The sequence below is a fragment of the Babesia bigemina genome, assembly GCF_000981445.1.
Source record: "Babesia bigemina genome assembly Bbig001, chromosome : IV".
NCBI classification, from domain to species: Eukaryota; Apicomplexa; class Aconoidasida; order Piroplasmida; family Babesiidae; genus Babesia; species Babesia bigemina.
In genome coordinates, this window is record NC_027219.1 from 815465 (window position 1) to 829679 (window position 14215).

Genomic DNA, 14215 nt, shown 5'->3' on the forward strand with positions numbered 1-14215 from the left:
CTCACTTAGTCACGACAATCACACGTTCGTGCAATTCAGCCCTCAGCTCATTCCCAGCATGGTCCTGGACAGAGATTTCTGACAAATGCCAAACACCAGGGATAGATCCGCGGGGGAGCATGTATTGATAGTGAATTTTCTGCCAGTCCTTTTGATCCTCGAACTTGGGGTAGACGGTGTACCCTGCCCCGAATGGGTCCCTTAACGACGCCTTCAACCCTGCAATTCCACTGTGGACGTCCCTTATTTCGAAAAAGATATCCACCTGAAAGACATGCTGGTAACCAGATAGGAAGCGCTCACCTTAGTCTCTCCGTTGGGGGTATGTTTGTTGGTGGGTTCGCTGTCGACGCAGATGTTGCGTACTTCGGGTTTGCTGTTGTCTTCCTGGGTTAGACGGTTTCGGTATGTTACATATGGTCCTTGAGATTTCGGCCACTGAAGCATCTGGGAGTTACCCGCCGAATCGAAGGAGATAATGCTGCTCAGGTGGTAGTCGCCAGATCGTGCGGCTGGGCTCAACGGGACGTTGACCGACACCTCGAAACAGTTGAAGAGCCCCGGCGCGATCTCACGCTGACTTAAGCCATCAAAACGGTCCTCTCCTTCGAATGCGTATTGGTTGAAGTAAGGTGCAGGGCTAGTTTCGCGTTTTCGCACATATTCCGCGGCACACATCTGGGACGGTACCTTCCTGCTGCCAACCCACCTATCCGTGCGCCAGTCATCTTTTGCGCCGGTCGTCAGGTCCAGTCCTTGGTTAAAACTGGATAAACTGTGTTGCCCGAATTTTTCGTTGGAGATAGCTGCGTATGCGCTGGCTTTCTCCCGCAAAATCCCGTCGTCCGCGACCATCCATGTTGCTCTCATGATGGCGTTTTCTGAGCAACTATGAGTGATGTGCATCCCACAACCCACCTCTTCCTTCCACTAAGCTGAGAGCAATCGTTGGAATCAAGGCTCTTGGCGGCTGGAAGTCCTCAGCACCGTTGTCTACCCACACCCTCAGGCCGAAATCGGCGGCACCGACGTATCGTTCGAGGCGGTTCTCGTCTGCTACAATGATCTGATCAGTGGTCCATACTCCACGTTTCTGCGTCTTGTTGATGGTGATGCGCCCCTTGAGGACGTGGCTGCAGCGTGCTCCGTCCGCCACCATGGGTACATCGACGAAAGTCTTTGCGCTGGACGTCAGCCTGAACATTCCATTGGTGGCACAAGATTTTTCTCCGTTATTGGCCAACTGGAACCTGAATTCCGCACGCTTGTCGTCGTTGACCTTTCCGACGACCTTGACATCGATACGGATTATCCTTCCAGGGTACATGTAGTCTGGGTTGCCAAGGTTGAGCACTGTGAACTCGTGGGACGCCTTGGTCACGTAGTGAGAGCCGTTCATGACGTTATTGCGCATAAATTCGAACTTGCGCGGAGCCCTGCTTTTAATCTTGTTAGGATTGAGGACGTAGTCGGCAATGCAGGTGGCGAAATCCTCAGACGGGTTTTTCTTGTGCCCGTATGCATTCACGAACTCCGTCTGCTGCCTGGTTGACCATCCGTCGGGGTCGTTAGGGTCCTTGAACCACCCACCAATTTCCTGCCATTTCGCGAACAGGTCTGCCGGCACTACGTTGGAGTGTACGAAGTGGCCCAACTCGTGGATGATAAGGCTGGGGATATCCGGGTAGTTGTGGAAACCAGATTCCATGAACTCGATGTACGAGTCTGTATCCGGTCCCCTTGGGTACGCAACCGCGGGCGCGGTGGGTTCATCTGGGTTCACTGTGCCATCCTGCCTGCGCAGCAAGTACTTAAGCCCCTTGATCTTTTGAAATCCGGGCGGGTACTCACTCCAGGTCGTCGCAATTTCGACGAGCTCCTCCGGGTGCTTGAACCATGACTGATAGTCGGTGTAGGGGAACTTCGTGAGAGGTCTTCCGTTGATCATCCGCGGGTGGATGTATTGTGGTTCAATAAGATTTATATCGTGCATGTGGTAGAAGAGTGCTCGCATGATGTCCGGATTGTGCAGGCACAGCGCGCGGATCACAGCCTTGTGCAGCCTCCTGGAGAAGTAGGTGCGTCTCCGGTTATCCCCGTCTACCGTTCGTCTAACGGCGTAGGTGAAGGCGAGCTTGGAGAGGGTCACAATCTGCGTGTACTTTGAGTTTTCTTCCCTAGGGAGATCCATAGGCGCACCGTGCAGAGGGCTGTCATGGGACGTCTTTGCAAAGTTGGTGATGGATACGTCCTGGGGGTACAACGGCTCGTCGGTGAGAACCCACTTCTGGACCCTCTGGTTACTGTTGTACAACTGTTTGTAGAACTCCCAACCATCTACAATTCCCAAAAGCCTGTTGGCATACTCGCTTCCCCACGATCCGTGAAGTTCAATACCGTAGTTAAGCTTGAGTTTGGCAGCGGCGTCACTGTAGTCGATGTTTGACTCTATTCCTGGTTTTTCCGCGTTGTACACCGACGCCTCATTGTGGTCTATTTGGGTGAGGCTTTCCACGCCGTACTGCGCTGCGTTCTGCAGCGTCCACGTGTACTTGTACACTCCTGGCTTGCCGCGCAGCCGCTCGATGTCCAGTTTCGAGTCGGCGTTGCTGAAGGGGCAGAGTTGCCCCTTGCAGGGCCTCTCTACCGTCGTAACACCAGGCAACCTGTAGCCGGACCCTTCTACTTTGAGGTAGAACTTTCCGTGTGGCACCTGGAACCTGAACTCGGGCTGCTCTGCCGAGACCGTGGCTTCGTAGAGGATGTCGAAGCGTGCGCCGGTCGTGGTACCCAGGATGACCGTGACGGGGTCTCCCTTGACTACGCCTTGTACAATTCCTCCAACGTCGTACTTCTTAGAGTTCCGCGGCAGCGAGACGCTGTCGTAGGCCTCAGCAGAAGAGGTGGGACTGGTGTGGAGGAAGGATACCACCATGTTCCCATCTAGGTCGGGTATCAGCTTGGGCTCCAGGAACACTCCCATCTGGGAGAAAGAAGGCGAAGCAGGTGTTTGCATCTTTTGTCCGGCACCTAGCAGTTCGCCTGTACGTTGTTGAGCACGCCTTTGTGGTGGCGGACTTACTGGCGTGCTTCACCCTAAACGCCAAGCTCGACCGAACGAGCGCGCCGAGGAGAAAAGACGCGTAAACGAAAAACGGCGCCATTTTCAACTGGCCAGTTGTCGAAGTGCGTAGTGGTGGCTGTCAGGTGTTATTGTCTGTGGGCGGCCGGGTCAGAAAAAAATTATCGTGCCGCTTTATGATTGTAGACTTATAAAGTGACGTGAATGGGAACCGTTTTCCCAAGGGCGAGACGCTATGCGTGATTCAAGTGTACTACATGACTCAGGCACTTTATTTGTATGCTGCAACAGAACAGCTCAGACGCACATGTACTACGAGCCGGGCTGCGCTGCGTCTGGGAAGAGTCCTGACTGGAGTATGCGCAAATTTATCACGACCTGCAGCACGAATGCGCGCTAAAAAATTTCCAGCCCATCTCCTCGCATTGGCCTAGCGTACAATTAATACTCTGCACCGTTTCGGCCGTTTATCGCCATCAGCGTGGAACTTCGTGAGGCTCCGATGCTGTCGCGTGTCGGACAGCGGAGGTAGCAATTTGCGCACACCTCATCGCGTCTCGGATATCGAGAAGCCTTCCACAGGATCCTCGACTCGACGCAGCACAGCGCATAGGCAACTTTTTAGTGATCTCTGCCTCCTGGCAGCTCTGTCCACCTCGGGTGTTTCCGTGCAGTCAACGTACGTCGGTGTTTCATCCCGTACCAGACATACTGTAATGCGGTGGCTCGCCGTTGCAGCGTACTCTCCGTGAAATTACAGCCGCCAAATCATACACACCACAGGCTCAAACCGAATGCAGCCCTAGATATAGCACACATATGAGAACTTTGAACGGAATTCGCATCGTACTATAACACACCGCTCCGTTTTGCCTACTGGCGGGGCGCGACATCCCGTAACAGCACCAGCGACATCACATGTCGTGCTTCACCGTACATTGTAAATACACGTTCGGCTTTTGAAAGGTTACAACCTTTTGTTCATAAGCCCGTAAATATATGTTGTCGAGCCGTTAATTGCAACGGCTGCATAGGCCGTCGTTCGGAGTCAGCCGATATCGCACATTAAAAATGACCGCGGGAGACGATTCGCTCTCCATCAAGGGCACGCCGCTCTCCGGCCGCGTATGGAAGAGAAACGTCCGGCCTTGCCGCGCGCTGTCCAAGACAGGCGGGGACCGCTCCGCCGAGGAACGCAGCCGCCAGAAGTGGGCTGAGGCGCAGGCTATGAAGCGAGAAATGAAAGAGATATCAGCTGAAACAAGCGAAGCTATTCAGAAGGCCCAGGAGCTCAGGAAAGAGCGGCTGCGCAAGTTGCGCGAGAAGCGCGCCAAAAAGCAGGCCAACGAGATCAAATCCGCGGGTAACGAAGTGGTACTGGTGAGCAACAGTAAGTGAATTTCGCCAGTGTGCCGTTATACGCTCGCAGAGAAGGTGTCGAAGATGACCAAAAAGGCTCGCCGCAAGCTGACGAAGGTCACCCCTGAGATGGCCAACATTCTTCTGCGGAAGCACTAATTTACAGCGTGTGCACACTCAGTAACTGATTGACGCTTGTGTGTCTATGTGTAGCTACATTGTTTTGTGCTCCGGATGGGGGCGAGTTGCGACGGCCGCTCTGGTGCCGCAGGCGGCGCTCCCCGACCGCTAATCGCACAGTTGGGTATTGGCGCTTTAAAATGTCAACGTTGTGGCGTAAATTACCAGTAAGTGGCCGAGGTTGCCATTGCACATCTCTTGGCAGGTGCCGGGCAAGCTAGACGTCTTCCGGTTCGACAAACTGTATCGCAGGGGACCCACGACTGCTAGCCAGCCATCCGGCAGCGCATCGGTGAAGGACCGTATTACGGCTGCCTTCCAGCCCGTAGACTTTTTGGAGGTGGACCTGCTGAAGGGCTCGCCCGTGGACACAACCATAACCTCCGCTACACCAGACCCATACCTGGAGCGTTGGCTTAGAGCCCCCAAGTGATTGTGTGGCAACCATGGTGAAGGCCGTCGATGGCGACAAGGCCGCCCGCAAGGCGAAGAGCGCGTCCGAGTTCTCCACTGAAAACATGCTCCGCGACATAAAGAAGGTGGTGAAGGCGTTCGGAGGCGGTATAATGAAGAGTTCGGGGAAGTCTAAGAAGTCTAAGTCAAAGAGCATGTCCCTGCCAGTCGTGAAGGGCAAGAGCTCAATGGCGTCGCTGATTTCGCCGAATGAAGATGGAGATGACGGGGATGAGGACACCGCAGCGGACGTGGCTGCAGAACAGGTCAAGCCGACTAAAGGAAAGAAGGAAAAACCTGCTGACAGGAAGAAGAAAACCGGTGATGGCGACAACGCCCCTGCCGATGGATCGCAACAGGCTGAGGGCAAAGGTGCTAAAATAAGTAAGGATGCCATGGCAGCCTCCAAGAAAGTGGCGTCGTTGCGACAGTCGAAAAGGGTGAGCACTGCCGCGGTAAAAACTGCGCCGGCTGCGAAAACCTCCGTGAAGTCCGTGGCGTCAAGTAAGGGCGCTTCCAAGTCAGTGCCCCTCGATGAGAGGGACGACGACTCGTCATCATCGGGAAACGCCACGTTGCCCCAGTCGGACGTTGAAATGACGAAAAAGACATCTGTTGAAAAGACTCCAGCCACGAAGCTGCTGTTCACCAACGTCAAGGCGTCCGACGAGGCATTCAAGACGCTGATCAACAGCCGCACCGCTTCGTGCGGCCCGTACTTGAAGTGCTTCATGGCGTCTGCTGGGAAGTGCGTTGTTCTGGTCGCCAGCGAAGAAATCGCCAAGGCGTACGTATCGTATTTCAATGGCTACGAGTTGAACGGGGAGGCGATGTCGGTGGACATCTCCACCAGAGGGCCGAGGGGCACCGCGAAGAAGTTGCACATGCCCTCTAAGGAATCGTTCAAGACCGTCACTCTGAAGAACATCCCCAAGGTGTTCGAGCGCGATTCCGTTGCTAAGGCGCTGGAGTCCGTGGATGGTGTGAAATACAAATCGCTGAAACGTGACTTGGAGGGCAACTGGGCGGTCGGATTCGAGACTGTGCCAGACTGCGTCAAATTCACGTCTTTGGTAAACGGCTGCTTTCTAACTTTCGCCAATGAGACGAAAACCAAGAAGGTGAAGGTGATGTGTGGTGGCCCATCGTTCGGCACGAAGGCGTCTCACGCCGGTCGCGTGTTTGTCCAGAACCTCAAATTCACCACCACCGCCGCCCAGCTGGAAAAGTTAGCTCACCGTTTTGACAAGGGCGCAAAGGTCCACATGCCGAAAAGCGGCAAGAAAGGCTTTGCTTTCATTCAGTTTTCCAACATACAGGTTGCCGAGAAGGCAATTCTGCGCCTGAACGGCACCGACTTCGAAGGACGAAAGATAAGGCTCGCCCTCTCGCTCCCCACTGAGCTCTACAAGGACCAGGTTAAAACAGTGGACGGCAAGGCTGAGGCCGAGTCAGCTGCAGCGCAAGACAAGAAAAAAGACTTGGACGAAGGTGATGAAGTAGAGGAGGACGAAGAAGCAGATGCTGACGATAGCGATGATGAGGAGGAAGAGGAGGATGAGGAGGATGATGAAGATGAAAGTGAGGAGGAAGATGATGAAGATGAAGGTGAGGAGGATGAGGAGGAAGAGGAGGAAGATGATGAAGATGAGGAGGATGATGAAGGTGAGGATGAGGAGGAAGAGGATGAAGAAGAAAGTGAAGATCAAAAGACCTCAGGCAAAGGAAAACCCCTGCGTAGCTCCGCTGCGAAGACGAGGAAGAACGATGAGAGTGATCGCACAATATTCGTCCGCAACTTGAGCTACGAGTCCACCGAGGCGGCCCTCCGGGAATACTTTGCCACCTTCGGCGCCGTGGAGTCTTGCAACATCTGCAAAGATGCGAAGGGTGTCAGCCGTGGCACGGCTTTCATTCTTTTCCAGAATGCCGACGACGCACGTAAGATATTGGCAATGGAGGAGCTGGCGCTGGAGCGTGACGCTGATTTCAGCCTGGAGGGTGCGCGTAGCGCGCGTAACAAGGTTAAACACGGGCCGGCTGCTGGTCTTGGATTTTCCCTCAATGGCAGGCGCTTGATCCTGTCGCGGGCGCTCAGCAGAGACGAGGCCAGCACTTTGGCGAAGGCCAAAGAACAGAAGCGCAGCACCGCTCCCAATTCCAAGAAGCGCAACGACCTATTGATGGAAGGCGTCATCCTGGAAACCTCGCCGGAGTTCCAGAAGCTAACCGCGATGGAGCAGAAACTCCAAACCTCAAGCTTCAAAGAGAAACTGGAGAAGATGAAGAACCCGAACATGTTCCTGAACCCCAAGCGCCTGTGCGTGCGCAACCTGCCGCCAAACGCGGACGTGAACGAGCTCCGGCGTGCGATTGTGGCGCACTTCCGGCGCAATGTAGACCTGTCCAGCATCTGCGGCAGCAAGAAGGTCGACGCGAGCCGCACTATCGGCAAGGTGACCTTCCTGTCCGACGAGAAGCGCAAGGTGAAGGTTGGGGAGTCCACCATGCGGCGTCGTATGCCGTTTGCGTTCATCGACTTCAACCACGAGGAGCTTGCGTTGCAGGCTCTGCGTTTCTTGTCGTGCAACGCCGACGTGTTCGGCGCTCGCTACCGCCTCTTCGCGGAATTCGCCATCGAAGACAGCCGCGCCCTGTACATACAGAAGAAGCGCAAGGAGCAGTATGAGGAGAAGCTGAAGGAGAGGATAGCTGCGCAGGAAGACGAAGAGGGCGCGGCGGAGGACGGGAAAAAACGCAAGAAGCGCAAAACGTACAGCCGTGGAAAGCTGCAGCGCATGAAACGCCGCAAGCTCCGCGAGGCCGCGGCTGAACAGCCTGCTGCAAACTAGTCGCGAACTAACGTCATTGCATACTTCATAACACGTGTGCTAGTTTACCATTTAGGTGCGATATTCGTCACATTGTTCCTAACCGTGTGTGCAATGTGCCACGTGGGTTGTTTGTCTGCCCGGATGTGCTGCTGTGCATACGCCGACTGTGGCGCAGGGCACCACTGGGGGGCAGCGGTGTTGACCGTCCCCTCTGTAACCGGGAAACGCTACTACCCAGAGTTGTAACAACTGTTCATTTGACAGGTTAATAGCGCGCAGGCACTACAGTGATCCAACGCAATACGCTTCAAACCGGCGGTTATGTTGCAAGCTGCGTGCCCGCACTGCCTCACTCCTGGAACCCGGCGCACTCCCTGGTGGCCCACTCGTTGTGCGGAATGGATGTGATGCGCGGGTTGAGGCGACGCTCCATCACGCTTTCAGGAGCAGCCACGCGGATGCCCTTGGAGTCGTGGAGCACGCGAGTGTCGCTGATCGCGCGCACGTTCTGCGCACTGCCGCCCGAGTTCTTGTCGTTCGAGGGCTGGATGGACTCCAGCAGGTCGATCCTTTTGCGCATGTTATGCAGCCGCTCGCTGCGTATCGCCGCGACTCTGCCCTGCTCGTTTTTGATCGACCTCAGCATGGTCTGCTCCGCGTCCTCCGAGTGGCTGAGTGCCTGCTTCAGCGCCTGCTGCTCACTTTCGGCCGCCATTTTCTGGCGTCGCATGGCGCTGATTCGGTCCTGGAGCTCGTTCAGCTCGCGTTCCTCGATGCGCAGCTGCGCGTGCTCGGCTTCTGCCTCCTCGCTGACGGTCCTGTGCAGCGTGTGGAGCTCGGACATGCGATCCTCCTTCTTCTTATAAAGCATCCTGAGGTAATTGTTCTCCGCATCTAGCTTATCCAGGTCATGTTCAAGGTCCTCCGCGTGCTTCTTCAGCGATTCGACGTGGTTAGCCAGGCGGCGACTCTCCACGATCGTCGCCTCTGAGCCAACCATCTTGCCGGCATCCCTGTGCTCCACCGGTACCGAACTCATGTCCTCCACGTCCCTCTTTACGTCATAGCGTTCCTCGGCCGCGCGTTTCGGGTCCACGCTCGCGACGGATGATGATGCTGTGCTTGCGATCTCCTCATGACCCGTTTGGGCCATGCGTTTGTCGTCACCTATCGCGTTCGTGGAGGGCTGCCTGGCACTCCTGGCAGAGCGAGGTTGCGGCAACCGATCAGTCGGCGCGGCAGAGTGAACTGTCCCGCTGACGGAAAGATCGGGGCGCGGCATCTCCGGCGGCGGCGCGTTGCTCACCGGCATCAGGCTGGCCACCCTCTCCTGGACCATGTGCTCCATGACCATGAATTCTCGTATCGAAAGCCGCCCGTCGCAATCGGCGTCCGCCACCTCCCATATCCGAAGCAGCTCCTCATCCGGCAGCTCGTTGCGCGTGAGGTAGTAGGTGCGTGCGTCGAGGCCCTCAACAAACCCGTCGCGGTTGTGATCCAGCGCCAGGAACATCTTCTCGTACACCACCGCCTCGGCGGGTGCAATCTGCGGCATGTCCGACCTGGCGCTGTCGTCAAGCACCGCAGTGTCGAGTAACGGGTTGCACTCCGACACTGCGTTCATGTTCATCAGCCGGGCAGGGAGCTGAGGGTCCCACATCCAGTCCGGCCGTCTCATGAAATCGGGGTGTGACTGGGCGTACGCGATGAGCACGCAGCAGAGGCAAAACGCCCGGTAGTCAAGTTCTCCTCGGCCTTCCACGTCCGCCAGACTCCAGATGTCGAACAGCGCCGCATCCGGAAGCCCCGACGTCTTGAACAGGAGCCGCGCAGTGTCGCCGTCGATGGCGCCGAACCCGCTGCGGTCGCACCGGAGGAACAGTTTGCGCAGCCTGGCGTCCTGGGATGGTTGCAGCGCCAGGCTGTCCATGCACATCTGGTGAAGCCGCCGAAAATCGCCCATTTGAGGGCTGTCTTGCAACGACTCCGCCATCGATCTTCGCCAATCTCCTCGTGTGTAAGGCTGTCGCACTTGGTAGTGTGAATTTCGCGACGCGTGGCGAGGTGGATCTCGGGCCGAGGTGCGGCGTCCACTGGGTGGCATCTCGGTCGCCTCCGTGGCGACGGAGTCGATACGTGGACCGATTTCGTTATCCCACATCAGTCAATGTGTAACCTAAAACTGCTGATACGCTGCGCCGTAGGCCGCAGACATGCTCGGAAATGGGCGCCCAGAGTCGCGGCGCGTTCTGAGTGTACGCCGTCACACCATGATGCGGGCATCACGTTTGTACTTCGTCCGTTCATAGGTTACACATGGTGAGGTGAGCAGTAATAATTGTGGAATTCCGTGTCTGACGGCGCTATTCGCCGTAGACGGGGGCGTGATTCGGGCTAGACGCGTGCCTGATATAGCGGAGTTACGACGTTGTAGTACGCATCAATGCAATCGCCATTCTCCATTGTACCGGGTGGACGTCATTACTGGCATTGTTTGACGTGCTAAGTGGCGATATTGCGCAATCGATGCGGTGCTAGGCGGGCGTTCGACTCCTCGCATCCCGGTGCCGTCCAACCAGCCACAACAACCAGGGATTCTGAGCGTTAGGCCGCCCTAAAATCGTATAACGCTACAACTGCCTGCACCGTACACCTTAGGAGGTCTCTGCCTAGGGCGCGGCAGCGCAGTAGGCGCCCCTCATTCCTACTTACGTGCCCATTCCTTATGATATTTGTGGGGCACCTGGCAAACGGGACGTGATTTCATATCCTTTATCGCCGTCACATGCCGACTTGCTTTGCCGCCGTTTTTTTTGGTCAATCGCTGCGCCCGTCCCGCTCACCTCACACACTCACAGTTCTGGCGTGCCTGGTCACCAAACTGTCCAAGCACATCTCTCTCCCTCATAATCGCCGAATAGGGTGCCTCGGCGCAGTTTAAAAGCCACTAGGTACCGCGACGTGTTCTTACCGTAATGCTGTTTGTAAGCGGGCTCACGCTCTTCTTCGACCGCAGCGGCGAGCGGAGGCCGCCCAGCAGGACAAGACGCCTGGCAACTGGGATATGGAATCGTTTCACCATTCCCTCGTTTTTCGGGCGCAAGGCATCCTGCTGCGGTGTTGTCGCCTACGTGGGCTCTGAAGACTGCCGCGACGTCCTCCTGGATGACATCCAGTCCATCAAGCACCGCGGATACGACTCCTGCGGCATTGGCACTTTGAACTTGGACGGCTCTATTGAGGTAACGAGATGCAGCAGCTACAAGGCGCCTGCGAACTGCTTCGAGCGCCTCCGAGACCGCATCGGCGACCGCCACCTCGGCAGCAAGATCGGCATCGCGCACACGCGGTGGGCCACCATGGGACCGCCCACCGACGAAAACGCCCACCCGCACTGTGACGCCATGCGTCGGGTGGCGCTGGTACACAACGGCACCGTTACCAACACGGTCGACTTGTTCAACGAGACCTGTGCGATGCTACGCGAGCGCGGGCTGCTTTTGGAGCGCCTTTACGGCAGCGAGCCCAGGTGCTCCGATTCCGACAGCGCGGCGATCGCCAACATCATTGGCCTCCACCTGGACCTCGGCTACGACGCCTTCTCGGCGATGAAAACCGTGGTCTCACGCCTGGAGGGCTCCTGGGCCATATGCCTCATAAGCGCCAACAACCCGCACGCGCTGTACGTCGCTCGCTCGGGGTGCCCGCTGCTAGTCACGAAGAACGACAACACGAAGTCGGTGCATGTAGCGAGCGAGACGGTGGCGTTCATGAACCATGCCGACCAGTTTGTCGTGCTCGAAGACGGCGACATCATGGAGCTGAACTACAACACCGTCGTTGAGTTGTTCCGCACGCGAAAAGTGTGCAACATAACGAGGCTGCAGGTGCGCAGCACGCCGGAGCCCCATGAGTTCTGGATCCAGAAAGAGGTCGCCGAGCAGCCGCTCGTGGCGCGCGTGGCTCTGCAGCACTTCAAGCTGGTGCGCGCCTCCCGCGAGCTGCGGGCGATTAAGCAGGCCCTCGAGGGCGTGGTCGATGTCACCTTCGACAGCGATGACCACCTGGTCGACCGCGACCTGGAGCTCGTGTCGGCCCTGGACCCGCGCAACGTGCGCTTCGAGATCCCGGTCCACGGCGACGCCTCGCTGCTCAAGAAGATAGAGGCGCGACGCAAGATCAACATCGTCGCAGCCGGCAGTTCTCTTCATGCGGCGCGTTACGTGGCGACGATCTTCCAGGCCCGCAGGATATTCGCTCTCATCGAGACCGATGACCCCACGGAGATGACGCCGTACCGCTACACCCACCCCGACTCGACCGTCATCTTCGTCTCGCAGAGTGGCGAGACGTTGGACACCGTGAAGGCGTGCGACATGCTGGCTGCGAGCAACCCCAGCGCTGTGAAGATCGCCCTGCTGAACAACCTGAACACGCTGCTCGACCGCTCGTGCGAGCTGACGATGATGATCAACATCGGGCGCGAGGTGTCGCTCGCGTCGACCAAGACCTTCAGCGTCCAGATAATGCTGCTCATGGTGCTGCTGGGCTACATTCTGCAGGCGCAGGACACCGAAGGCCGCCAAGCGGATTTCCTCGCGCAGCTCAAGGCGTCGATCATAGGCTTCGGCCCGGGCCTGAAAAAGATGCTCGCCACCGCGCCGCAGTGCGAGCGCATCGCTCGCAGGCTGGTCGACGTGGGGTCGCTCTACGTGACCGGCAACGCGGAGGCCTACGCCATTGCCAGCGAAGCCGCGCTAAAGTTCAAGGAGGTGACCTACATTCACGCTGAAGGGATACCCTCGGGGGCGATGAAGCACGGCACCTTGGCGTCGATTGACTCCAAAACGCGCACCCCGGTCGTTTGCATCATCACGCCCGACGAGCCCGAGGCGGCGGTGAACGCTGCCAAGCAGCTGAAGGCCCGGAACGCGTACATCATCCTGTTGGCAGCGAACCCCGCTCTGGCCGACATTGCGGACGAGTTCATCCAGCTGCCTGACTGCGGCATGCTAACTGCCGCCTGTGCGATTGTGCCAGTCCAGATGATCGCTTACAACATCACCATCATGAAAAAGCGGAATCCCGACACCCCACGCGGACTGGCTAAGACTGTTACCGTGAGCTGAAAAGGAAAACACCCGGAACTCACGTAGTTGTAGGCAGATAATTGCCCCATTTTTAACTACTACATTAATGACGTCGAGTCTACGTGCGCACTCCAGAAGTCTCGTGCCACGCCGATTTGCGACATCATGGTGCATTCTTGCTCTATGAAGTCGGCGCACACGCCCCAGGAAGCTGCCTGTAGCGTCTCCTCGAGCCGCGACGCCCGCACGGCACGGGCCGCGTCGACCGCGCCGTCGAGGAGCTCCAAGGGTAGGACTATTGACTTCAATCTTCTGTGTATATTTTTCAGTGCTACCACTTGTGCGGCTGAGTATGCCGTTAGCGTGCTCCTCACGGCGTCCACAACGTCAGCGGGCTGGCGGGGGCTGGTTGCGAGGTCGCCCGACGCCACCAGGGCGCTGGTGCCGCGGCGCCGCGCGAAGGCACGCAGAATCGGCAGGAGGTAGGTGCTCTGCAGCACGTCGAGGTCGAGGGGGGCGATTCGAGACATGCAGGCGCTGTCTAGCTCCTCGATGCCTGCGAGCAGCTCCAACGGGGCCTCTGGACTCGGGTGGAACCTCAGCGCGGTGTCAAAGTCGAGGGCGTCGACGAGCGTCGCGACGGCCGACGCGCGCTTGTCTGGCGACATATCGACCGTCTCAGCGAGCAACATCGTCATCGGCAACGTCTCGAAGCGCGTCAGCTGCCCGAGACGCTCCCGCCACTCGGCGACGACGCGCTCCGCCACCGCTCTGGACGGAGTGCGCAGCACATTGCCCAAAGGAGACTCCAGCAGCCTGCCGTCGAGCAATATCGAGTGCCGCTGCCCCGTAGAATGCAGCTCTACCGACTTGCGGCAGAGCGTGTGAGCCGTCTTGTCGCGAAGGCGTACGCGCTCGAGTGCCGCGTATTCTGCAGCATCGGAGAGGTGTCTACGCGTGAAGCGCCATGCGCTGCGCTTCAACAGCCGTTCCGGAGTTCTAAAAGCAAGTACGGCCATTGTCTACCGCCAAGAACCGCGTCTTAAGCGGCGAAACTCCGGCGAAGGCTCGCCCCGACCACACCGAATCGCGCCTGGAGACCCATCGGGTCTCAACTTCGAACCTACTACAGACAACTTCAATTTATGTGCGCCTCTTTCGGGAGCGGCGAGCGCCGCGGTGGCAGGCGCAGAAGTGGAATCCCCATCCGCCGCCCA

General features: G+C 57.5%; 6 protein-coding genes across 6 annotated transcripts; 3 read left to right on the plus strand and 3 right to left on the minus strand.

The window, feature by feature from the left end:
* Position 1: 1 nt before the first annotated feature.
* On the minus strand, positions 2-3164 carry BBBOND_0403750 (conserved membrane protein, putative; the record flags this gene model as incomplete). Its single annotated transcript, XM_012914619.1, has 4 exons — positions 2-265; positions 304-881; positions 919-3042; positions 3083-3164. The coding sequence occupies 4 exons, from the start codon at positions 3162-3164 to the stop codon at positions 2-4; spliced, it is 3048 nt and encodes a 1015-aa protein (XP_012770073.1).
* A 989-nt stretch (positions 3165-4153) lies between these two features.
* BBBOND_0403760 (hypothetical protein, conserved) lies at positions 4154-4600 on the plus strand (the record flags this gene model as incomplete). Its single annotated transcript, XM_012914620.1, has 2 exons — positions 4154-4472; positions 4512-4600. The coding sequence occupies 2 exons, from the start codon at positions 4154-4156 to the stop codon at positions 4598-4600; spliced, it is 408 nt and encodes a 135-aa protein (XP_012770074.1).
* Positions 4601-5067: 467 nt separating this feature from the next.
* Positions 5068-7926, plus strand: BBBOND_0403770 (RNA binding protein, putative; the record flags this gene model as incomplete). The annotated part of the gene is made up of 1 exon (XM_012914621.1): positions 5068-7926. The coding sequence occupies one exon, from the start codon at positions 5068-5070 to the stop codon at positions 7924-7926; it is 2859 nt and encodes a 952-aa protein (XP_012770075.1).
* Positions 7927-8257: 331 nt separating this feature from the next.
* On the minus strand, positions 8258-9901 carry BBBOND_0403780 (EF hand domain conatining protein, putative; the record flags this gene model as incomplete). Its single annotated transcript, XM_012914622.1, has 1 exon — positions 8258-9901. The coding sequence occupies one exon, from the start codon at positions 9899-9901 to the stop codon at positions 8258-8260; it is 1644 nt and encodes a 547-aa protein (XP_012770076.1).
* A 982-nt stretch (positions 9902-10883) lies between these two features.
* Positions 10884-13037, plus strand: BBBOND_0403790 (glucosamine--fructose-6-phosphateaminotransferase, putative; the record flags this gene model as incomplete). The annotated part of the gene is made up of 1 exon (XM_012914623.1): positions 10884-13037. The coding sequence occupies one exon, from the start codon at positions 10884-10886 to the stop codon at positions 13035-13037; it is 2154 nt and encodes a 717-aa protein (XP_012770077.1).
* A 59-nt stretch (positions 13038-13096) lies between these two features.
* On the minus strand, positions 13097-14017 carry BBBOND_0403800 (hypothetical protein, conserved; the record flags this gene model as incomplete). The annotated part of the gene is made up of 1 exon (XM_012914624.1): positions 13097-14017. The coding sequence occupies one exon, from the start codon at positions 14015-14017 to the stop codon at positions 13097-13099; it is 921 nt and encodes a 306-aa protein (XP_012770078.1).
* Positions 14018-14215: the final 198 nt, after the last annotated feature.